The sequence below is a fragment of the Corythoichthys intestinalis genome, chromosome 21, assembly GCF_030265065.1.
Source record: "Corythoichthys intestinalis isolate RoL2023-P3 chromosome 21, ASM3026506v1, whole genome shotgun sequence".
Taxonomy (NCBI): Eukaryota; Metazoa; Chordata; class Actinopteri; order Syngnathiformes; family Syngnathidae; genus Corythoichthys; species Corythoichthys intestinalis.
In genome coordinates, this window is record NC_080415.1 from 3588903 (window position 1) to 3613224 (window position 24322).

At 39.5% G+C, this 24322-nt stretch overlaps 1 protein-coding gene across 7 annotated transcripts in view; it reads left to right on the plus strand.

The window, feature by feature from the left end:
- The window catches only part of LOC130909582 (uncharacterized), a 148337-nt gene that overhangs the window by 50210 nt on the left and 73805 nt on the right, over nt 1-24322 (plus strand). For 4 of the 7 annotated variants that reach the window (XM_057826245.1, XM_057826249.1, XM_057826251.1 and 1 more), the window contains 4 exons: nt 5424-5552; nt 6058-6199; nt 6269-6478; nt 15255-15443. In XM_057826245.1, coding sequence (XP_057682228.1) covers nt 5424-5552; nt 6058-6199; nt 6269-6478; nt 15255-15375 — 602 coding nt within the window. In that variant the 3' untranslated portion in view covers nt 15376-15443. The other 3 variants (XM_057826246.1, XM_057826247.1, XM_057826248.1) reach the window with 3 other exon arrangements.

Here is a 24322-nt window from a genome sequence, read left to right on the forward strand (position 1 = left end):
CTTGGTCTGTCTCCGGCCCTCTCCGCCTGTCTGGGCCGCGGCGGCTGCTTCCCCTACCGGCGCGGTCGTCGACGGGGCCCACGGGGTCTTGGGTGGGGCTTGCTGTCCCTTGCCGGTGGGGACGTCCACCCCATGAGAGTTGGGACGGGGCTTTACAGTCCCGGCCAGGATCCCCTCTGTTTTTAATGCATCACCCACCAAGGGTTGGTGGTGCGTGGTGGTGAAGGCCGGTTGATGGATGCGCGGGTGGCCCGGGGGACCACCCTGAATCCCGGGGGGTGGGGGGACGATGGCTCCGTTGCTGGGCTGCAGGAGGAGGGATGGGCTGCGCTTGACCACCCCCCCCCCCCCGACCGCCCTCCGTCCCCAGGCTGGCTGGGTGGGGGCCGTGGCCCTGGGTTGGCGCCCGCATGGCGTCTCCGCTTGTCTGCGTGGCTGTCGCGCGCCCGGTGGGGTCTCGCGTCCGACTAGTTGTGATAGGGCACGCTCGGGTGGGGGGTCCCGGTGCCGGGATTGGCGATGGAGCGGCGTAGGGTTGGTCGCCAACGGGCTTACACTCACAAGGGATTCACACGATTACTGGGTTCTAGTTCACAGAGCTGATTTGTGTACACTCTACCCCTTTCAAATCATTTAGCTTATAGACTCCCCCACCCTCGTCCCCCTCTTTCCCTGGTCAACAGGCCCCCTACATGGTGTCAACCGGAAATACATCGAGCTGACGATAGCACCAAGATATTAGAAATTGGTCTAGATGTTCAATGTATTTCTTGTTGTAGTTTGTTTTTTTCTTCTCTTGTGTTTCTTTTCTTCTGTTCCCCCATAACCCCTTCCTGTTCGCTGCTTTGTCATAATAAACGAGGTATGTATTGTTGAATGATCACAATGGGAGCATGTCAGACTCTTAATGTGAAACATTAAAACTGTTCAGGCTATCTGGGCACTTAGACTTCCATTTTCCGTGTCAAACAGCTGTGTCAAAAGGAATCTGAGTGTCCTTATGGTCTGAACTTATCTCGGTAAATTGAGCAGATTTGCCCCGTTCACGATAAATGACGATTAGTTCGCCTAAGCGGACTGTTCTATAATTTGAAAATCTGAATAAATGCATGATATACAAATTAACAATTTCTCATTGATTTATTTACCAGCTTTCAAGTTAACATATTTAACAATTGTACATTCAGTGTAAACATTAAGTACAGTGCCCTCCATAATTATTGGCACCACTGGTTAAGATGTGTTTTTTAGCTTCTAATAATTTTTTAAAAATTCAAATAATATGGGGCCTTAATGGAAAAAAAGAGAAAAATCCAACCTTCAATACAAGTGCATTTATTCAGTGGGGAAAAAAATCCCACATAAAGAAATAATTATTTGACATCAAATAATGTCACAATTATTAGCACCCTGGTGTTAATACTTTGTACAACCCCCTTTTGCCAACTAAACAGCACCTAATCTTCTAGTGTTTCACACGATGGGAAAAGACAGAAAGAGGGATCTTCGGCCATTCCTCTTTGCAGAATCTTTCCAAATCATCCAGAGACCTGGGTCCTCTCCTCTCCTCTTCAGCTCATCCCAGCAACAGATCTTGATTTAAAATGTCCTGGTATTTCAAAACATTCATGATGTCATGCACCCTAACAAGGTTCCCAGGGCACTTTGGAAGTGAAACAGCCCCACAGCATCACTGACCCACCCCCATCAGGCATGGAAATCTCTCACCTTTCGGCGAAATTCACCGTTTCGAAGTAAAAAAGGGTGACCTACGTGTACTGTGTAGATCCGAGGAGAAACTTTTTTTTTTTTGGGGGGGGGGGGGGGGGGGGTCGGGAGTAGGCATGTGCCGGTTACCAGTGTCACGGTTTACCATGGTATGAAAACGTCATGGTTTCAAAACTACTAAAATCATCAGGGGATTCGCTATTTTTCGTGTGTCAAAAATACAGCCAAAAGTGGCGCGGCAGCGCTCACCTCTTCCCCCGTTTGTTGCGGTGTGTGTCAGTGACGCTATTCCAGCGAACCCAAAAACAAAACACAAGACGTACTTTTCTTCAATTTGTTGAGCTCTCAAATCATGGTAACTGAAAAAAATAAAATGAATACATTTTAAACGTTGTACAATAGTATTTTTCCATGCGTGAGTAGCTTCAACAAATTAGCATCATGAAAAAGTTCGCCAAAAACAAAATACATTTCCCTTTCAAATTCAATATAAAAACTAATTAAAAACTTACAAAGACGAATGTTAGCCTAGGCTTAGCTAGGAGAGCATTTTCGTCGAGGTTTTAAGTCTCACAGCCGCTAGGTGAGGAAAAAGCTTGAAGTGGGAAAAAAGGAGAGCGTCAAAGATCGCTAGTTGTGAGAGATGATCTTGCCCTAAGCACAAATTCACATTCGCTGGATGAGGAGGGGTCTCACTCCCAATATTTTTTTTAGATGAATGCATTTGCCAGCATATTGAATTTGGTGGGTAATGGTTTCAATCCTTTTCATATTTAGCGGTATAAAAAAGTTACTGCCGTTTGTTGCAGCTTGTGTCGAACACTGCCACAGCTAGCCAAATCTCCGGTGAAAAAATAGCTCCCTTAAAGTTACCATCAAGCTTGTGTATTTAACGTTAATTTAAAAGAAGAAACACAAGCTTCTTTATAATATCACTGTAATTGGTATTTCAGGGACGTGTCGTCCCTTTTTTTCAGTGGGACATTCGTGCAGTGTTGAACACCTAACTCGTTTAGCTTCAAAGTAAACTTTGTTTCTTAATAAAACATGGCCAGCACAAGGTATATGTGTCTGTGGTGCCTCCTGCAGATTATTGAAACACAATGTGGTCCGACAGAGCTCAATACAGTTTGGCAATTCCTTGCAACACAACGAACGAAACGTCCTACACAATGCTCAATGCTCTTGCGCAAACATTCGCACGCATGCGCACATCAGTTAAAAGCGGCTAGTATTCACTATTTTAGTGTTTATTGAGTTTTTTTATTCCTTTTCATTCACTCAAAAATACTTTTTGCATGTATTACCCTTCCATACTTTTACCATTGTGTTTTTTTGTGATAGCTTTAAAGCAGTTGACCACATTAGTCACGTAGCGTATTTAAACCGTCCTTATTTAATATAACTATATTTAAGTCTTTTATTAAGGCATTTTTTAGTACATTCTGCCTGTATGCATCTAAACAAAACAAGTTGAGAGTGCAAGGTAGTACATTGGGTGTCAAATTCACCTCATATAGGACGTTTTACCGATGTAGAAATTTTGGCAGAACGCCGGAACATATGTCCTCCATACCCTTCTCACCTTTTTAACCCCTGACCCATTTTCATGCCTGCCCATACTTCACAGTGGGTATGAGGTGCTTTTCAGCATGCGCATGTTTCGTGGCACGCCAGACCCACTTAGAGTGTTTGTTGCCAAAAAGCTCAATCTTGGTCTCCCAGGCTCTCCCAGGCTTCAACTGGGACCATGTGCTTTGGTCAGATGAGACCAAGATTGAGCTAACAGAAAGATCCCTCTTTCTGTCTTTTCCCATCTTGTGAAACCTCATAGGAGAAGATCAGGTTCTGTTTTGTTGGCAAAAGGGGGTTGTACAAAGTATTAACACCAGGGGAGCTAATAATTGTGACACACATTATTTGATGTCAAATAATTATTTGTTTATGTGGGATTTTTTCCCCACTGAATAAATGCACTTGTATTGAAGGTTGGATTTTTCTTTTTTTCATTAAGGTCCCATATTATTTGAATTAAAAAAAAAAAAATTAGAAGCTAAACAACACATCTTAACCAGGGTTGCCAATAATTATGGAGGGCACTGTATATGAAAATATCTTGTAAACAATAAGCATTCAAGTATAAACAATTAAAACTGCTTGTATGACTTGAACAATGTACAGCATTGTCACACACACGGATACAAAATAACATGACGTACTGATTGCTGGGCGGAGTCTGTGCCAAAAGCACTGCTTCCGCATCAACTCATTGAGTTCAGCCGCTTCGACAACATTAGAGCCGCTGTCGGTGTTTATGGCGACCTCACGTCCCACACAGAGAGCATTTGTTTCCGTTGTTCTGCAAAAATGCCCTACATCGGCGGAACGTCTACAGGCGGTAGCCGTTTCACTATTATCCGACTCCATCAGCATTAGCAAACCGGTTGATAGCAACACGCTTCTGTTTGTTTTTCCTGATAGCCACGCGATTTCACACGTAAGCACACGGGCTGGACTTTCTTAAAAGGAAATGAGCATAGCCGAACAACATGTATTTGAAAAGACTCATTTTTATCGTTTCATTAAAAAACCCAGTTTACAGATATGGTCAAAATTACGTCGGTCATCGTGAACCGTCTCGGTAACGGTAAATCTTCAGTAAACCGTACGGCTCACATGGGAGTTTGATATCCTCCCCTTGTGGTTGTTCATTATGATTTATTCATTAGGAGAAAGCAGCAAATGGAAAGGGGTTATGGGGGGGACCGAAAGGAAAGAAGCAGACAGAAGAGTGGAAAATCAAACAAACACAAGAAATACATTTTTACAACGCCTATGCTACCCATGAACAAAGTGGTGGTTAACGAAATTTAAGTAATTATATTTACCCGTGGACACCATGTGGGGGACCTACTGACCGAGAAGAAAGAGGAGGGGAGGCAAGTCAAAGGGGACGTGATAAGGCGGGGTGTAGCATACACAAGTCAGCAAAATCAGCTTTCGCCTTGTGGAACTATCCGCAGTTCCTCAAACTTTTTAGGGGTGGATGATGTAATTTTGCGTGTTCGGATATGTAGGAACTAGGGACGAGGAACTCTAATTCCGAGAACCATTTTAGCCCTTAGTCCGAAGTAGGAACTCTCCATGAGGCTGCAGGAACTACTCTATATTACGTAGCTCTTTGGTGATCCGCTGAAATCAGCAGCTACGCCCCTTACCTCGCGCATCTCGTGTAGCCACCATATTTTAATAAAACTACCCTGTGGTGATTCAATGCTGTTGCTGTGTTGTTACGGGTTTATAATAATGCGCACAAACATGAATGCAATTTATGACTTTTATTTTGAATAAAAACAAAACGAATCATGGTGAATGCGCGATTACCATTTAGTTGGGCAACACAAAGTGACGCATCGAGGCTGAACGCGCAGCTACACCTTCAGCATTTCCAGCAGGTGGTAGAACAGGAGTGTCCGGCCGCAGTAGCAGTGGCTCGCTCCACTCCTCTCTCCACATCTCATTCTGGCTCTCACAGATGGTATGAAGCACACAGCAAGTCAGCACTGTGGACTTTATCCTCTCAAGGCTGCAGTCATTGCGCTTTTGGAGGCATCGCCACCTTCCTTTGAGCGTGTTCAACCACAACTCTTGCCCTGCTTGTCTTTACGTTGAATGTCTGCTGTTCTTTGGTTAAGGCACCAGTGTCTGCAAAGATGAGCCAGCTTTTCAGTGGATATGCAGCATCGTCAACGATATAGTAGCCAACATTCTGCCCCTCTCATCCAGTTCCAACAGAGCAGACAAGCGTTACCAGATTGCAAAGTGTATGTGTTCCAAATCAAAACGCTTCCATCTACAGCTGCCTGTAAAATGATTGAGTACCATCCTTTTCTATTATAATACTATGTGTGGTACTGCTGAAGAAAGGAGCAATAGCTTGACATCAGTGCCTTTTAGCTTGACTGGATCAGCTCAAACCCTGCCAATTTCACGCCTGCCCACAGTGTTTGATGACCCAATGACAGATGAAATTATTTCATGCGGTACAAGAGGAAGAAGAGTGCTAGAATGAAATAAATAATGAAATAAACAAATGTTGAACTAATGTTAGAATGAATCAAATGTTGGAATAAATACAAATGGAAATAATTAAATAAAAATTGAAATATATCAATACAAATTGAAATATTCAAATTGAGGCATTTTAATGACACATTTAATAATTTATTTGTGTATTGATTTAATTTTTGCACTCCTGGTCCTCCATACCTAACATGTTCAGCTATTTTGCTTCAAACGTGGATCTCTCCTGTGAAATGATCGATCTAGGGGAAGCTTCTGGCATACGGCCATATATGTTTGAGCCCTATTTGGACGAGGAGGAAGATTCGAAACCAGAAAACAGTGGAAGGGACAACCCCCTTGAGGCCGACTCCCTGGATGACCAGAGCAGACTGGGCAACACTGAATGGTAAATAGCTGAAAATTAAAACGCAAGTCGTGCGATCTTACCCAGGCAAGGCATTTTATTTTTCTGCAGGTGTTCATGTGGAACCTGTGTAGCAATGCCCACTGTAGGCGAGAGCCTTTGCTGTCGTGAACAGGAGCGAACGCGGGGGAAGATGGAGGATGCCGGGGTCAAGTGCATCACCCAGCACTCTGGGTTTCAGCCTGTCTGCCTAAACATCGAAGTCCTCCAGACAGCCTACTTTGCCTACAGACAGTCCTACCAGGACCAGGCTGGAAACAAGTATGTGCCATTAAAAAAAAAAAAAAAACATATATATGTACACTGATCAGTAGAGCTGCAACTAACTTTTTTTTTTCTAATCGATTAATCTGATGAGTCATTAAACGATTAATCAATTCATCGGCTAAATGTCTGGGGGGGGGTTTTCAGTTACCTTCACAATTTACCTTAAAGTTGATTTAGGCATGATGTAAGTAACAATGAAGACAAAATAGATTGATTATTGCCTTCAAAAATTTTATTACAAAAATTTTGAAGTTTTTCATAAAGGCGCCGAGTATGAAACATAAAAATGTCTCAGTACATACCTCAGACAAAAGTCCTGGTCATTCAAATAAAAAAAATGTGATTTTTTTTGTCTTGTTGGCACAGCGCCGATATAAATTGTGTCGATGCTTCATTATTTTTTTTAACCCTTTAACACCTAAGGCTGTTTGGGCCTAATTTGCATGCCTTTGATGTTGTTTATATTTCAAAGAAAAACTTGTTCACAATGGCTAGGTTGGGTCCCTTATTTTCAGGAAACCTTGAACTTCGTGTCCAAATTATGGTTTTCTTCACTGACCAATTATAATCAACATTTTGAACCCAAAAAGACAAAAAAATCCTCAAATCTTTTTTCAAAATTTGTAATGTTGATGTCCCATTGACAACCAAATATGCTCGACCAACCGTTTTGAAGCTTGATAATATTTATTCAAGTTGTTCGGATAAACATTCAATAGAAAAATTTTTTTTTTAAGTTTTTGGCCTTTACACATACTATGGTCAAAACAGATTATATACTGTGCAAAATATTGAGATAAATATCTATATACTGTATATAACAAAAAAACGGTTTTGGAAGATATCTCTTTTTGAGGTTAGGTATTGTACCCATCACCTTAGCAACAGTATATGTACATGCAATCAAGCTTCTCGAACACACATCTATATACAAATTGAAAAGATTGATAGTGAAGGGAAAAAAATGAAATATAACATTGAAAAAAAGTATTTTCAAAAATATTGACAAGTAGTTCAGTTAAATTTTTTCATGCATGCGACTCAATAGTTTTTTGGGGGTTTTTTTGCGACTCAATAAAGTTTCCTCTTGAACAGGTCATGGAGCTACGTCACATACCCTATTCTTCCGCCGTTTGTACGCTGCTGTCACTTCTACTTGCCGACTCATCCGAGCAAAACAACGACAAATATGGATCATCCTCTTCCTTGAATTAATGAAACAATGCATTAGCTTTTGCTAAATTTAGTTTTCGATTCATTCTGCACGTTTCAAAGTCGCTCGCTCAATCCAACCGGCCGTTGCTCGCTTTGCATGCATCCTTTTTGTTAGATGACGCCTTGCTCTGCAATTTATTAAAAATGTTCACATTAGGTTCGTCTTTCATGACCTCACAATGGTTCCTGGAATATGTAGTCTTTAGCGCTGCTTTCGGTTTTGAAAAAGGACAAGAAATGATTGAAATATGGAGATAAACACATGGTCAATGCAGCATTTTAATGCTTATTTATGAGTGCAATAAAACCAAAAAACTCAAATGACATTTTCTCCCGTTTTGCTTGGTCGACTGACTTCAAATAAAAACTGGTTTGGACATCAATTTCCGCACTTTCAAATGAGAGCAAACAGCGTCACGTAGTTGAGTAATTACAGCGTGACGACCCAGAGGAAAATTTTATTGCTCAAAGCTTGCTCTTCTATAGCTCGGGAGATAAATTTGAGATTCTCATCTTAGCCTCATTGCAGTTTCTATTTTGTCTAAAATGTTTCTCAGATGTTTCTCCTAAAATTCACTAGGAGAAATAGGTGAGACAATAAATTAGAGGGAATCATACTTGAGACTTAAGGGAGATACCTTGCTAATCTCAATTCAGTGTTTTTAATGGCTCCTTTTTCTCCTTTGAAAAAGAAAATGAGCATTATTGGAGCGACTATGGAGAAATATACGAGTCTCTCGCTCACTCTCCCTCTCATGCGCGCCCATCTGCGCGCACGCACACACGAGACACTTAAATCATGTGACCCTCTCCTCCCACCTGACTGGATTCACCATTCTAAACACAGATCATCCACTTCATAACATCTTGATGGACCAAAGAAACAATGGTGGACACTACTCTCTCGTCACTGCAGGACAGAGGGATACAAAAGATACACCCAAAGGCATCAGGCTTTATCATTCTAGAACAAATGGCTTTAGTGAAATCCAACAGTCATTGTACTTGAAAATTGAGTACTGCTGAGAATTTTTGTCAAAGAATGTGGGCGGGCAAGTGGTGCGGACCCAAACGCAGGCAAATGGAGGCAAGGCAGACAGGGGGGCAAACATTTTTTAATTAAAACCAACAAAAAACAAAGTGCAAACAATTTACATTTCAAATAGCTATAATAACATCAACAGCCATAATATTAACAACAAAGTTCAACACAGTTTTTAGACAGCAAACAAAAATTAAGTCTCTAAGCCCAGCAGTATTAGGGCTTTGAACACTGCAACAAATGTCTTTAAGTACATCTAGAATTTATGTTGTACCCCTCATGCGACATTTGTTGATCAAGGCTTTTTTCGATCGGTGTGGCAATCATCCAGCGTACTGCAGCGCATGGTGTAAGCTGCCTGTATAAAAGAAAGCACAAATTACAAATTGAACTAGAAACTGTAATTTCTGAAGAAATTACTATGGGGCTTTGCTGTGTGGAGATACAGATCTTAGCCCTGCCCAGATTGGTTTGGGGACATTTCGGGGTTGGAAATGAATGGGAAATTTGGACGTCCATGACCGTCAATGGCTTCAACTCACATATGCGTCAATGAAGTCCAAGTACATTGACGTCAATAGAATCTACATACATGGCTGTCAATGGCATGGACGTACATAGCCCTCATCGGCAATTGTGTACTCATCATCATCCCAGAATTTTTGATGCCCCAATGATGACTTTTTTTTTTTTTTTGGGGGGGGGGCGAAAAATCAGCGTTCACATGCGAACGGAAAATTTTTCGAGGCCGGTTGAAAAATTCATTTGCAAATCAAATATATATATCAAATGCATTTCATTGTATTTTTTACTTTTTCTCATTTCAAATAATGGGCAGCTAAAACAGTTCAGAAAATTGTCAAAACATTTTAAAGAATAAAGTCTAAAATTGCAATCAAGTAGTAATAGTTTCTGCAGGTCGCAACAATTAAAAAGCTTTTTGCAAATTGATGCCTATAATGGAATTTTTTTTTTTTTCTTCTTCATTTTCTGAGTCGCTTATCCTCAATGAGTTAATTTTGATTTTAAAAGAACATCTTTAAATCAATCAATCACCACCTCCCCAATGTAGATATAATTGTACGAATGGAGTTGCAAAATTCTGTCACCAAAATATAGTTTCAAGTGATGTTAAACTCCCTTTTCTAGACATTTCTTTTAAAAAAAAATCCTGTAAATCAATATTTGTGCCCTAAACTGCCAATATTGATAATAATCCCAGTGATCAGACACTAATAAACAAAATGGTTATTATAGTGTCCAATGCAAGTTAAAAATAACAATCACTTTAAAAATTAGATAAGCCGTGTAGTAAGATAATTACTCAATTACCACCTTGGTCATCTCTGGGTGAGTCAGGGTCTGGGTCATAAAAGCTCCTCTTCTCCGGTGGGTATCGCACTCTTTTGGGCATCTCTTTTTATTATTTCCTGCTGGGCCATTCAATCTGTGAAATATAATACATTGTAATAATTTCAAAAAGTGGTTCAATGTCTTATTTGGTTTTACACTGTCATCACATCTCATAATTTAGTACAGCAACTTCTTAATATCTTTAGATACACAGATTGTGTTCATTTAACCATATTAGACCACCGAAGGACTGAAAAATATTATTTAAAATCCCCCATACCAATCATCGTAAAACAAAGAGACATTAAAGTAAAAATCCATGATGATCCATGATGCTAAGATTTCTGTAAGAATTGCACTTTTCTTGGACAAGTTGTTGGGCTCTTCTTTCCTGTACACTGCTCCTAAAAAAAAAAAAAAACTTTTTATTGCTAATATATCGTGAAAAGATGCACCTTCTCAATTCCCTATGTCTCAAGTTTATAATGTTAATAGGGTGACCATATTTTGATTTCCCAAAAAATAGGACATGCTGCTCTGCCTCGGGGTACTTAAATGATACGCAGAATATACTCAAAGATGCCTTATAACTAGTTTTAAAGTATGCCTTCTCTGTATGGATAGAATATTCCGTTATACAACAAAATAATCTCCATATCCAGAGACACAAATTCAGATAGGCTTCCCAGTTTTTCAACATGCAACATTTATTTTGCCAAAAATAATCTCCCTTGGCTGTTTCCAAAGAAGTCATCCTTCTCCCGTCCAATTCAGCCGATCGGTGTACTTCCGCTAGCTGTCTGGCTTCATGGCACAACTGTAACGTGTGTGTCAAACATAGAGCTCAGAGAAAACAAACCAGCAAGCGCAGGGGTCGAGGGATTGAGGGAGAGCGGGAGGGGGGCATTGAGCAGATAATTGACCATGAAAAACCGGAGATATGATCCTTTTAATTTCAAATGAGTAATAATTATGAAGGAACTCTTCACTATTAAAACTAGGAACTATTTTCTCCACCAGAGGGCACTCATGCTCTTTGGACGAATAATGCCTCATTTATAGATTTTTTTCTCATTGGAATTCAATTTTTTTTTTCCTTTGGCTTAATGTGGTTATGCAATGGGTTATTTTACAGTATCATTAAAACAACAGTTCATACAGATAATGTAGCGCTCAGGAAAAAAATACCATTGTTAAAAAAAATAAAATAAAAAGTTATATCATTTTGAAGTAATGCTACTCTTACATGAGTGACATTTTTGCCTACTCCACCCACCTTTGGTCACCCCAATGTAAACTCGTTGCATGAAGCTAGAGAAAATGAGTCTCACTGCAATGAGAAGATGTTCCAATTGTACACAAATTATGTAACTCCAAGACTGTCTAGGGCCACTTTTTGTAGAAATAATTCCAAAGTTAATATTTTTAGATGAATATGTTTACTTCAGTAAATTCATGGCCTCCCAAGCTAGCTAGCTAGCTTCACTATTTGCCACTTATTGCCGACCAGTCCCCCCCCCCCCCCCCAAAAAAAAAAACTATCAGAACTAGCATAAACACAAGCCATATAAATTATACCCAAATTCCATTCGACAAAGATGTTACTTACCCTCTTTTTTGTCCTGAAACTGTTTCTTCCTCCATTCCTCCTGACACCAACTTCATAAGTTAAGTACGACTTGACGTCGTTAGGTCAGCCTCCCCCCTATGAGTTGACGAAGCAGCATTTGTGACTGATGGCGCTTTCTTCCAATGTAGACGTTAGGTCTGCATTATCTTCAGGGTTGAAAGTTCACGGTGTTTCGCGCCACATACAGTTTGACAGTGCACGAAGAAAACAGCGCTGCAGCGCCGGTGTAGACCGGTCAACGCTGAGTGGTTTCAGCTGCATTTTAAGTAAGAATGAATTTACAAAAATGTTCTTTATATACGCATGACTACATTAGGCTAATAAGAATAAAAAAAAATTTTTTTTTTAATCTTTATAAGTTGAGTTTATTTGGCTTTATTAATGTACAATACATTTTCAGTTCTTGGAGTTTTTAAAGCCTTGTTTTCATTTTAATTTAAGCTAACTGAAATGTTTACATCTTCATTAATTCAATATCATATTATTTCGTTTTTATGAAATTTAATGACCTTATAATACCATCATAATAACAATTTTAGAAGGGTAACATTATTACACGTCAGTAAGAGTTTTCCTTTGTGCATTTTGTACCTACCGGTTTGTAAATGTACCACCGGGATCGTTTTCATTATGATTATTCATTTTTTTCTAACTATATGTTAATCAATTTCTCTTTATATATAATAACTATCTCTTCATATATAATATACTTTATGATTATTCAATTACTATAACCCTTTTCATTCTGAATAAATTGCATACCATATTTTGTGCACTTCTATATGTAAAATCATATTTATGAACTATCTATGCCTTTTTATCCCGTCATCCCCAACTTCATTGACCCTGCAGCTCAATTTCTAAAACCAGTACAGCATGAATATTGCTCCTCTATAGAGGATACAGATAAGTTTGATTGTGCGGTTCATTTTCAGAAGATTGGACTATTGCAGCAGTATATTTACAGGTCTTGATTTTTTTTTTTTTTTTTAATCAGTCAGGACGCTGCAGATAGTACAGAATGCTGCTGCCAGAGTCCTTACAAATACAGTACAAGGAAACTGGACCACATTACACCAGTTTTGGAAATCATTACACTGGCTTCCAGTGAGTCAAAGGATAGGCTAGAAATTGAGTCAAAGGATAGGCTAGAAATTGATACTGCTCGTCTATAAAACACTTTCATGGCCTTGGACCAAAAGAATAGAGACCCCTAAGGTCATCTGGAACCGATCTGTTGTATGTTCCAAGAACAAGAACCAAGCAGGGTGAAGTAGCATTTAGTATTATGCTCCTCACCTCTGAAACAAGTTACCTGAAGGTCTGAAGTGTGCTCAAACTGTTAACTCCTTTTAAATCAGGACTAAAAACGCTTTTGTTTATCACAGCATATCCATAACCGTCTATATATTTTAACCTTCAAGCAATTTGCTTTTTATTCATTTTAAGTATAATTTTATTGCCTGTTTAAATTCTTTTTTTTTTTTTTTAATTTCATTTAGATTCTCACCAATAATATACTGTACATTGTACTTGCAACAGTGAATGACAATAGTCCATTTCTCGATACATTACTTTTTTAAGGGAAACAACAACAAAAAAGAAATTAAATCAATAATAAATAAATAAAAAAGTACATATATAAACAACATACAGCAACTTAAAACATTTGGGAGCCCATCTGATATTGTTTTCTTACCCCCCAAAAAGTAAGGAGGTACTTTCTCTGTTGAGCATCAATTGAAATCCATTCTAATTGGTTTCACGTTTGTCCATTTGGACCATATCAAATAAAATGTATCAATCTCTAATTTAAGTTAAAATGACAGCTTCTCCATGATGTAAATTTCATGTACAATATCTATCCATTCCTCAACAGTTGATTTTTTTTAAGCCATTTCCTAGAAATAGATTTCTTAGAGGCTGCTAATAGAATATTCAACAGTTTTTCTTATCATTGACTTTTCATTGTCTTTGTTATAACTTTCTTTTGAACTAATGTTTTTAATTTTTTTAAATCATTTTATCTCTGATCGTGGTTATTCATGTGATGTAAAGCACTTTGAATTGCTTTGTGTTGAATTATGCTATACAAATAAATTTGCATTGCCTGAGAATTCAACGAGTGCTTGTGGAGAGCTCTTCATTTGCTCTGTCTGAGTACAGTATGTGATGCATGAACGGAAGCTGTGATAAGAGTACACTGAGTTCATCGAGAGATCTCTCTGATTTCTCTGCCTGAGATCACAAATAGACACAAAAGTTGAGAAACTCTGAGAATTATATGAGAGCTCGTTGAGATCTCTTCTGAAACTTAAAAGGAGACTAAATTGAGATTTAGTGCATTTTATTGCTCCGGAGAAAAAACTGAGACACAGGAGAAATAAACCTTAGTCTCAGTTTGGCGTCACACAGATCTCACAGTTGTCTAGGAGAAATAAATGAGATATTTTGGAGATCTCTTTTCAGATTTTCTTTTCCTCTGGGGAGGCTTCAAAGATGATATGCGTAAACGCGTCGCTGCCGACATGTTCGGTGTTAAAGGGTTAAACAAACGGAAAGGAGGAGGCAGACTATAATGAATTTGTTTTCTTTGTCAAACAGTTGTTCACTAATACAATCCAATTTCAAAGCACACTCTTGTAAGACAATTTACAGTTTGAATAGGAGTTTGTGTTATATGAATGAAAAGAAAAAGAAATGCAATAAAAATAAGTCAAGTAACAATATGCTTCTCCAAAACACAATACAAATGGACACTTAATGCACTAATTAGCATAATCACTAACTAGCTTTACGCTCTGTGCTAAGTAGTAACGTCTCTCAACAAAGAATACAAACAATACAATATGCTTCATTTACTCTCCTCTGACGGGGGCACACTGGATCTAATATCACACAAGACAGTCTAACTTGATACTAAGTAAAATATTGATCCAGCAGCTCAACCTCTCTCTTGTTGTAATCACTTGCGTGCTTTACACGTGCACTTACTAGCTTTACACACAAACAAAGACCCAAATGGGACTGCTCATAGCTGCCGGCAAAAATCGATTATCAGAATCATTGGCAACTAATTTGTTCATCGATTAGTTGTTGCAGCCTTATTAAAAAGCTGGTTTAGACTGTAACATGTCCGAAATTTGGCAAAAATGTGAATTGTTTTCCAAAGAAAAAGCAGATTTTTGTTCATGTCCCACTTTGACTTGACAAAAGTATCATGAAGAAATCTGGTATTTACAACTGAAAATATGTATATATGTTATACCTTCAAGATTTTAAGGTGAAGAAGGTCCTAACGATTAATTGGTTATCAAAATATTTGTCCATTAATTTGCTAATCGATTAATCGTTGAACATTTACCGATCAGACTGTTACAAAGCAGCCTTGTGTGATTGTCAATACACTTTGGCTCCAAAATTGGAAAGTCTCGCAAATTCCGATGTAAAATAACTAGTTTACATTGCTGTACTGGTTGTCTGTAATGTTTCAGAAGAAAATGAATGACCCGACTCTATTGTTCTTTTAGCTGGAAACAATACACCGCCTACCGCCAGTTTGTGCAGTGGGTGTATAAATACCTGGGGCAGCAGATCAGGGTTCCTCTACCGGCGTGTGTGGTGAAGGCAATAAGGACAGCATTCCTATAACCTGGCATTGTTGGATTCCAACACCCAAATTCTCCCTAAAATTGTCAAATAAAATCTTGTCGAATAAAGTCGTGTCATTTTTTTCTTGTTATATATTAATGTAGCATAGACTTCACCATCAGTTGACTGCTGCAAACATTGTGCTACGCCTTCCCGTTCAGGCCGACCCAGGCAGAGCTGAGTTTGCTTTCACTGGGATAAACTCAAACACGCTGTGTTCAAATGCCGGATTTAGATGGGAAAAGGGCGAATGTTTTACTGCATACTAGCAGGCAGGAGTGTCTCGAGTGATTTGGTCAAGGATTCAAGGTAATTATTATATAAAATAGCCTCATGCATGCACTTTAAAACGTGAAAAAAAACTTTAGCTTGAAATATTTACGTAAAATGAATGATAACTGACTTTATTTTTTTTGCTCGAAAAATCTTGACTGTTATACATTCATATCAATACAAAATCCGGGATTTACACATTTATAAACTAAGATTCGACCACCACGTCAACCATATCACCAGAACTGCCTTTTTCCACCTCAAGAACATAGCCCGTCTTCGCCCCTCCCATACCTTCTCTACTGCTGAAACCGTCATCCATGCCTTCATAACCTCCAGACTTGACTACTGCAACAGCATTCTTATTAGAGAGAATGCGATTACATGGTTGAATATTTTTCCATGCTCTCCACATAGCTAAAACTGGATATTAGGTAATGGGACAGCTCCTACCGATCTAAATATGGTAAAGCTAGCCCAAATGTGGCTAAATATGTTATTGATTTTTCGAAATAAATGACAAAACGATTTTATTTTCCAGGTATTGCTGTAAACCGTCAAGTAATTACCCTTCCAACATTATGCCTGTGTCGTCAGGAGATCCCAGACGTGAGAGCCAAACTTTAGGAGGCTGAAGCACTGACAGGGGCATAAATTACATTTAAAAAATAAACCCATAAATTGTAAACAACATAGACACATTTTGTTGACTGTTTAATGTATTCTATTGCTATATAATATATTGTAATTATATTACATTCTGAAAAAATATTCAATAGGCCACAATAATAAATGATACCAGATTTATGTTGAATCAGCATCAGCTTTCGCTGTCAGATTGTGACAACATAGAAAGCTAAGTTATACCGAGCACAATGGCACACATCAGAGAACATAAATTTAGTAAGCAACACAAAGTTAGGATAGCAACGGACTAGCGCAACATTGAAAAATGATAATAGCAGTGGGAAATATGTATTTATATGATAAATATGTATTATATATGACGGTAACTAGATTTTTCTTTTAAAAAATGTGTACTGTATATATGACTAGTTTATGATTTCATGTAGTCAAAATTTGCTACATTTATTTCTCCTAAGTCATCGTCATCTGATGTCGCAGACGGAAGAAATTCAGCATCTGGCAGGCCTCATAGGATCTCTTCAGTCGTCATTGCTGGACACCGCATCACTTGGGTCATCATATGACTCGACCCACTCTCTCTTGATTTTGGGAAACTGGGTGGCGACTGACTTGCAACGCTTTTTTCATCATGTTGAGGGTTTCCGCCACTTAATTTTTTATGTTTGGCTTCCTGGAAAAAAAAAAACCACAGCAGCATGAAAATATTGGATGAATCCTAATTTTAATTTAATAATTATTTCTTGGTGATCAAATAATAATGCCCCAGTCAAAGCAGCATCTATTTGATGCTATTGTTCCCTCTTCAAGTTATTGTTTTTTTTTTTAGATGTATTTGATACATTAGGGCCTGACAGGTGGATTGTTTTGTTGTTATAGGCTTTATATCTACCCTGTGACAGGCCAAAAAAACAACGAGCCAAGGACCTATTTGGTGCTGGGGACATTTGAATTTACATAATATCTATTGATATAGTAATAAAATCACATGAGTAGACGACATGTCAGCCAACCTATCTACTTATGACAGGCCAACAGCAACAACAACAAAAAAATGTCGCACTTCAAAAAACAGGCAGCAGGAGTCCCCCTCGTTTATCAAAAAAAGCCAGTAATGTTCTACTTATGTCTTTGTAAAACCAAGGTTGCATTGTTATAGGTTTTCAAAGCTGTCGTGTCTGAAATGATGAAAACAATGAGCCGATTGGGGACCTGTATGCATGCTAACTAAAACGGTCCAAACCTTTGCAGGAGAAGTTTTTTTTGACCACTCCTGGAGTCTCGAGTCTTCCTGTGAGCAATTCATCGCTACACATCGAGATGGCATGACGAATCCCGCGAGTAAAACCCAGAAAATGTTTGCAATATATGGTGAGGATAGCGTGGTGCGATATTTCCGTGTTCAGAGTGGTTGCGAGGCTTCCTGGAAGTTACATCATGAGGTAGCGGTCCCTCGTTGCTATGGCCATAACTCAAAAACTACTGTCAATTATTTATTTTTTTAATGTGACTTTTTGAGACAGCGAATGATGCATTTAATACAATTCAACTGAGTAAAACACTTAAGAGCGAAATCCGAAAAGCTCTTCAGTTGCCCTTTAATGCACAATATGGATGGAGGTTGTGTTGATATTATTGATTAACAGTCATACCGTCTCACCACTAGGGGTCTGTATTGGTTAAGACAAGATAATATAAGTCAAGTAGAAAAACGTTGTTGAGAGACTTGTTACAAGATGGCTGCACAGCACCCACGTTAATTAAAAGTTAAGAAAGAACTCACGTCTATTTTTTATGTTTTATCAAAACATAACATGGTACCAGGAGTTGGCCTGTACTAGGAAGACGACATGGAAAGTGTGAAGCCGCCAAATGCCGTCAATTGGACTGGATATGTGGACTGTGAGTGGCGAACTTTCAAGCAGCGTTTCACGTTATACCTACAAGCCGTCGGGTTGGATTCCAAGTCGGATGCACGGAAGATTGCACTGCTTCTTACCGTGGCAGGCCCACAGGCTGTGGAGGTGTACAACACGTTTGTTTTCGGTACTGCAGAGGATAAAGAGAAGTATGACGTGGTTGTGGCAAAGTTTGATGAACACTGTTCACCCAAAAAGAATGAAACCTTTGAGAGGTACGTGTTTCGCACACGCATACAACAAGAGATGGAAAGTTTTGATACCTTCCTAACGGACCTCAAGCTAAAAGCTAGAACATGTAATTTTGGACAGCTGCAAGAGTCAATGATAAGAGACCAGATCGTTTTTGGTATAAAAGACAAGAAAATGAGGGAGCGACTGCTACGTGAGATTGATTTAACATTGGATGGCGTAGTAAAAATATGCCATGCCAGTGAACTTGCTCTCCAACATGCAAAAACCTTCAATGGATCGTCAAGGGATGTCGACGCGGAGGGAATGGCGGTGGCAGCAGTGACCACAAGACAAGCAGGCCGCATATATACGAAGACACAAAACAAAGGCTCAAAAGGGGTTGAGATGTTTCTTTGCAAAAGATGTGGCGCCAAACATGCAAAACTACAATGTCCAGCGTATGGCAAAATATGCAATAAGTGCAAAGGACAAAACCATTTTGCCAAACAATGCTTTTCAAAAATTCAGCAAACCCAGAAAGACAGAGTGCACACAGTGGAAGAAACGGCTCTCAGTGACACATTTTTCGTGGGTATGGTGACACAACAGGACACACCCATGGAGCAAGCAACGGTGAATACTGTGGTGCAGGATAAATGGACTGAAACGCTAACGGTCAATGGTACCCGGCTAACTTTTAAGCTGGACACAGGGGCCAAAGCAAATCTGATAAATGAGCTGGATGTGAAAGCGATGAAGGTAAAACCACAAATTTACCAAAACAATAGTGCGCTCCAAGCATATAATGGACAGCCGATAAACACGAAAGGTAAATGCAGGCTCAATGTAAGAGTTAAAGGAAAAAAGCACATGCTAATGTTTTTCATTGTACCTGAGGGACATGAGTCTTTATTAGGAGACAATGCATGTGAGAAACTGGGCCTAATTAAACGGGTCTATTCTATAAAAAACTCAGAACCTAACAGCGTGAAGGTAATTGTGAATAAATACCCAGACGTATTCACAGGTTTTGGAGTATTACCTTTTACCTACAAGATTCAGCTGAAAGCTCAGCCTGTAGTTCATGCACCTCGACGTGTTCCAGCAGCGCTTAAAGAAAAGCTTAAAGAGGAATTGGATCGAATGGAGACACTTGAAGTCATCAGAAAAGTGGAGGAACCCACTGAATGGGTGAACTCCATGGTTTGCATCAACAAGCCATCAGGTGCTCTTAGAGTGTGCATGGATCCAAAAGACTTAAATGCAAACATCAAAAGAGAGCACTACCAGATACCTACAAGGGATGAAATTACAAGTGAAATGGCTGGTGCCAGGTTTTTCAGCAAACTGGACGCATCGCAAGGATTTTGGCAACTCAAGCTACATGAGGACAGTACAAAATACTGTACATTTAACACGCCATTTGGACGGTACAGTTTCCTCAGAATGCCTTTTGGAATCTCGTCGGCTCCTGAGATTTTCCACAGGACAATGGAGCACATGATCGAAGGCATTGAAGGAGCCCGAGTGTACGTGGATGACATCATTCTGTGGGGATCCACACTTGAACAGCACAATGAAAGACTGGTAAAAGTTCTACTGAGAATCCAACAATATGGACTTAAATTAAACAGAGCAAAATGTCAGTTCGGCGTGTCAGAAATCACCTTTCTTGGTGACAAATTGACAGCAGATGGAATAGAGCCTGACAAGGATAAAGTAAGAGCAATATTGGAAATGTCCAGGCCAGAAGACAAAAAGGGTGTACTCAGAGTGCTTGGAATTATCAACTTTATAGGGAAATTCATTCCAAACTTGTCATCAAAAACAGTGTGCTTACGGCAACTGTTGCACAATAACTGTGAGTACAAATGGAGTAGCAACCTTGAAAAGGAGTGGCAGCATCTAAAAAAGACACTGACAACAGAACCGGTGTTGGCGTTTTTTGATCCACAGAAGAAGACAAAGATATCTACCGACTCATCCAAAGATGGAATTGGAGCTGTGTTATTGCAGGCATATGGAGGAAATTGGAGGCCAGTGGCCTATGCCTCAAGAGCCATGACTGACTCAGAATGTCGGTACGCACAAATTGAAAAAGAGACTCTTGGACTGGTATATGGATTTGAAAAGTTCCATAGCTATGTCTACGGTCTTCCCACCTTTGTGGCTGAGACAGATCACAAACCGTTGATAGCCATTATAAAGAAAAACCTGAGTGAAATGTCGCCACGCATTCAAAGACTGATGATGAAGTTACAGCGTTATGATTTCAACTTGGTCTACACTCCAGGTAAGCTAATCGTGCTGGCGGATGCGCTCTCCAGGGCTACACAACAAAGGCAAGAGCAGAGCACGACAGAAACAGATGTTGATTTACATGTGAACATGGTAGCTAAATCGCTTCCTATGTCAGACATGAAATCAAAACAAATCGCAGACGAGACACATAAAGACACTTGTCTGCAAAAAGTAATGACACTGTTGAATGGGAAATGGTCAAGAGGGGAATGTCAACCATACTACAACATTAGAGCAGAGCTAAGTGTTGTGAATGGACTTCTGCTGAGACAACACAGAGTTGTAATACCGCACTCACTGAGAATGGAAATGCTAAAGAGACTGCATGAGGGACATCTTGGCATAGAGAAATGCAAGCGCAGAGCCAGGACAGCAGTCTACTGGCCAGGAATAAATTCTGACATTGAAAAGTTGGTTACAGCTTGTAACACATGTATAAAGTACCAGACAAAACAGCAAAAAGAACCTCTGATCGTTACGGACATTCCAACTGTACCATGGCAAAAAGTAGGTACAGACATTTTCCACCTGGATGGTAAAAACTACTTGCTAGTTATTGATTACCTTTCAAACTATCCAGAAATGGCACTCTTGTCAAACATGTCTGCTAGCTGTGTAATCATGCACATGAAATCAATTTTTGCAAGACATGGAATACCTCAAGTGGTATACAGTGACAATGGACCTTGCTATAATTGTGGGGAATTTCAGCAATTTGCAGAAGTATATGACTTTCAACATGTGACATCAAGCCCTCTGTATCCTCAATCCAACGGGAAAGCAGAGAAAGGAGTACACATTGTCAAACAGCTTCTGAAGAAAGCACAAGACAGTAAGGCAGATCCTTACTTAGCACTACTGAGCTACAGAGCTTCACCATTGGAGCATGGAAAATCACCAGCTGAGTTACTAATGGGAAGACAATTGCGAACAACTCTTCCTTTTTCACTCACCAAGAAACAGACACAAAGGAAATGCAAGATGAAACAATTGAAGAAGAGACAAAAGATCAATTACGACAAAACTGCTAAAAGTTTAAAACCACTTGCACCCAATGACACCGTGAGAATGGAAGACGCAAACATGTGGTCCAAGAAAGCAACAGTGTTGGAGGAAGTTAATCCGAGATCCTACAATGTGAAAACTGAAGATGGAGTTATACTGAGGAGAAACCAGAGGAGCTTATTGCGCACACAGGAGACAACGACATCACAAGAAGGACAGTTTGAGGACAATGTTCCCCCTGACACAAACTCACCTGAAATGGACAGTGTTGAACCAGCAACAGTTGTACTAAGGAGATCAGCACGTACAATCAAACCACCGGACAGACTGAACCTTTAAAATGTTATGTTAAAACAAAAAAAAACAAAAAATGTTCACATACATTGAAAGTTATATGTTGTTGTAGTAAGTTTACTACTTGTGTTAAATATTTTTGTATTTAATGTGCAATGTTCACATTCTAAAGAAAGGAGGATATGTTGATATTATTGATTAACAGTCATACCGTCTCACCACTAGGGGTCTGTATTGGTTAAGACAAGATAATATAAGTCAAGTAGAAAAACGTTGTTGAGAGACTTGTTACAAGATGGCTGCACAGCACCCACGTTAATTAAAAGTTAAGAAAGAACTCACGTCTATTTTTTTATGTTTTATCAAAACATAACAGAGGTGGCAGAAAAAGAAAAGAGAAGGGTGGCGTGGAGAAGGTTAGGGAGAAAAAATTAAAGAAACTGGAGAGCGAAGCATTAAAATGTCATAAGTTGACAAACATTTTCGCAAGCAGCAGTCTGGCTGCAACGGCCGTGTCGGTTAACAACTGCCCAGCCCCCGGCGATGGTGAGAGTGGGAGCGGCAGCCGCTCTGACATGTAGCCGGTGCAGGGAGAGAGAAAAGAAGAGGAAGGGGGTAATGATAAGCTGGTGGAAGTTCCCCAGACAAGCGCAGAGCAAGTAAGTAGGGATGAAGAGGGTTACTTGCTCGGTATACTGGCAATTGTTATCCACCAGGTAGCTACATTTTAAATGAAATAAATGACAATTAAAGGCTTAGTGCCAGCTAGTCCATATGCCCGTTTGAAATCGTGTCAAGTTACTGTATGCTAGTCCTACTATCCCTCTCCTATGAAAAAATATTTTAGCTGTAAAACAACGTATGAACACGCAGCAGCAATAGTGATTTAGAAGAAATATAAAATATTAATGAAATGAATGGTTTTACTTAAAAGTTTAAGTGGCTAAATTGATATATATTTTTTTAATCATTTATATATCATTTTGTTTTCTGGTTAATACTTTCCAACGAAGGTTATGTATAAAGGATTTGTCTTGAAATGTTTATTGTATTTTCATTGAAATTTATTATTTGTGTGGCAAGATTAATTATTGCATAAACAATGAAGTCATTTTATAGACACCGGATAGGTGCTATTACAGTACCTTGCAAAAGTATTCGGCCCCCTTGAATCTTGCAACCTTTCGCCACATTTCAGGCTTCAAACACAAAGATATAAAATTTTAATTTTTTGTCAAGAATCAACAACAAGTGGGACACAATCGTGAAGTGGAACAAAATTTATTGGATAATTTAAACTTTTTTAACAAATAAAAAACTGAAAAGTGGGGCGTGCAATATTATTCGGCCCCCTTGCGTTAATACTTTGTAGCGCCACCTTTTGCTCCAATTTCAGCTGCAAGTCGCTTGGGATATATTTCTATCAGTTTTGCACATCGAGAGACTGACATTCTTGCCCATTCTTCCTTGCAAAACAGCTGGAGCTCAGTGAGGTTGGATGGAGAGTGTTTGTGAACAGCAGTCTTCAGCTCTTTCCACAGATTCTCGATTGGATTCAGGTCTGGGCTTTGACTTGGCCATTCTAATACCTGGATACGTTTATTTTTTAACCATTCCATTGTAGATTTGGCTTTATGTTTTGGATCATTGTCCCGTTGGAAGATAAATCTCCGTCCCAGTCTCAGGTCTTGTGCAGATACCAACAGGTTTTCTTCCAGAATGTTCCTGTATTTGGCTGCATCCATCTTCCCGTCAATTTTAACCATCTTCCCTGTCCCTGCTGAAGAAAAGCAGGCCCAAACCATGATGCTGCCACCACCATGTTTGACAGTGGGGATGGTGTGTTCAGGGTGATGAGCTGTGTTGCTTTTACGCCAAACATATCGTTTTGCATTGTGGCCAAAAAGTTCAATTTTTGTTTCATCTCACCAAAGCACCTTCTTCCACATGTTTGGTGTGTCTCCCAGGTGGCTTGTGGCAACCTTTAAACGAGACTTTTTATGGATATCTTTGAGAAATGGCTTTCTTCTTGCCACTCTTCCATAAAGGCCAGATTTGTGCAGTGTACGACTGATTGTTGTCCTATGGACAGACTCTCCCACCTCAGCTGTAGATCTCTGCAGTTCATCCAGAGTGATCATGGGCCTCTTGGCTGCATCTCTGATCAGTTTTTTCCTTGTCTGAGAAGAAAGTTTGGAAGGACGGCCGGGTCTTGTTAGATTTGCAGTGGTCTGATGCTCCTTCCATTTCAATATGATGGCTTGCACAGTGCTCCTTGAGATGTTTAAAGCTTGGGAAATCTTTTTGTATCCAAATCCGGCTTTAAACCTATCCAC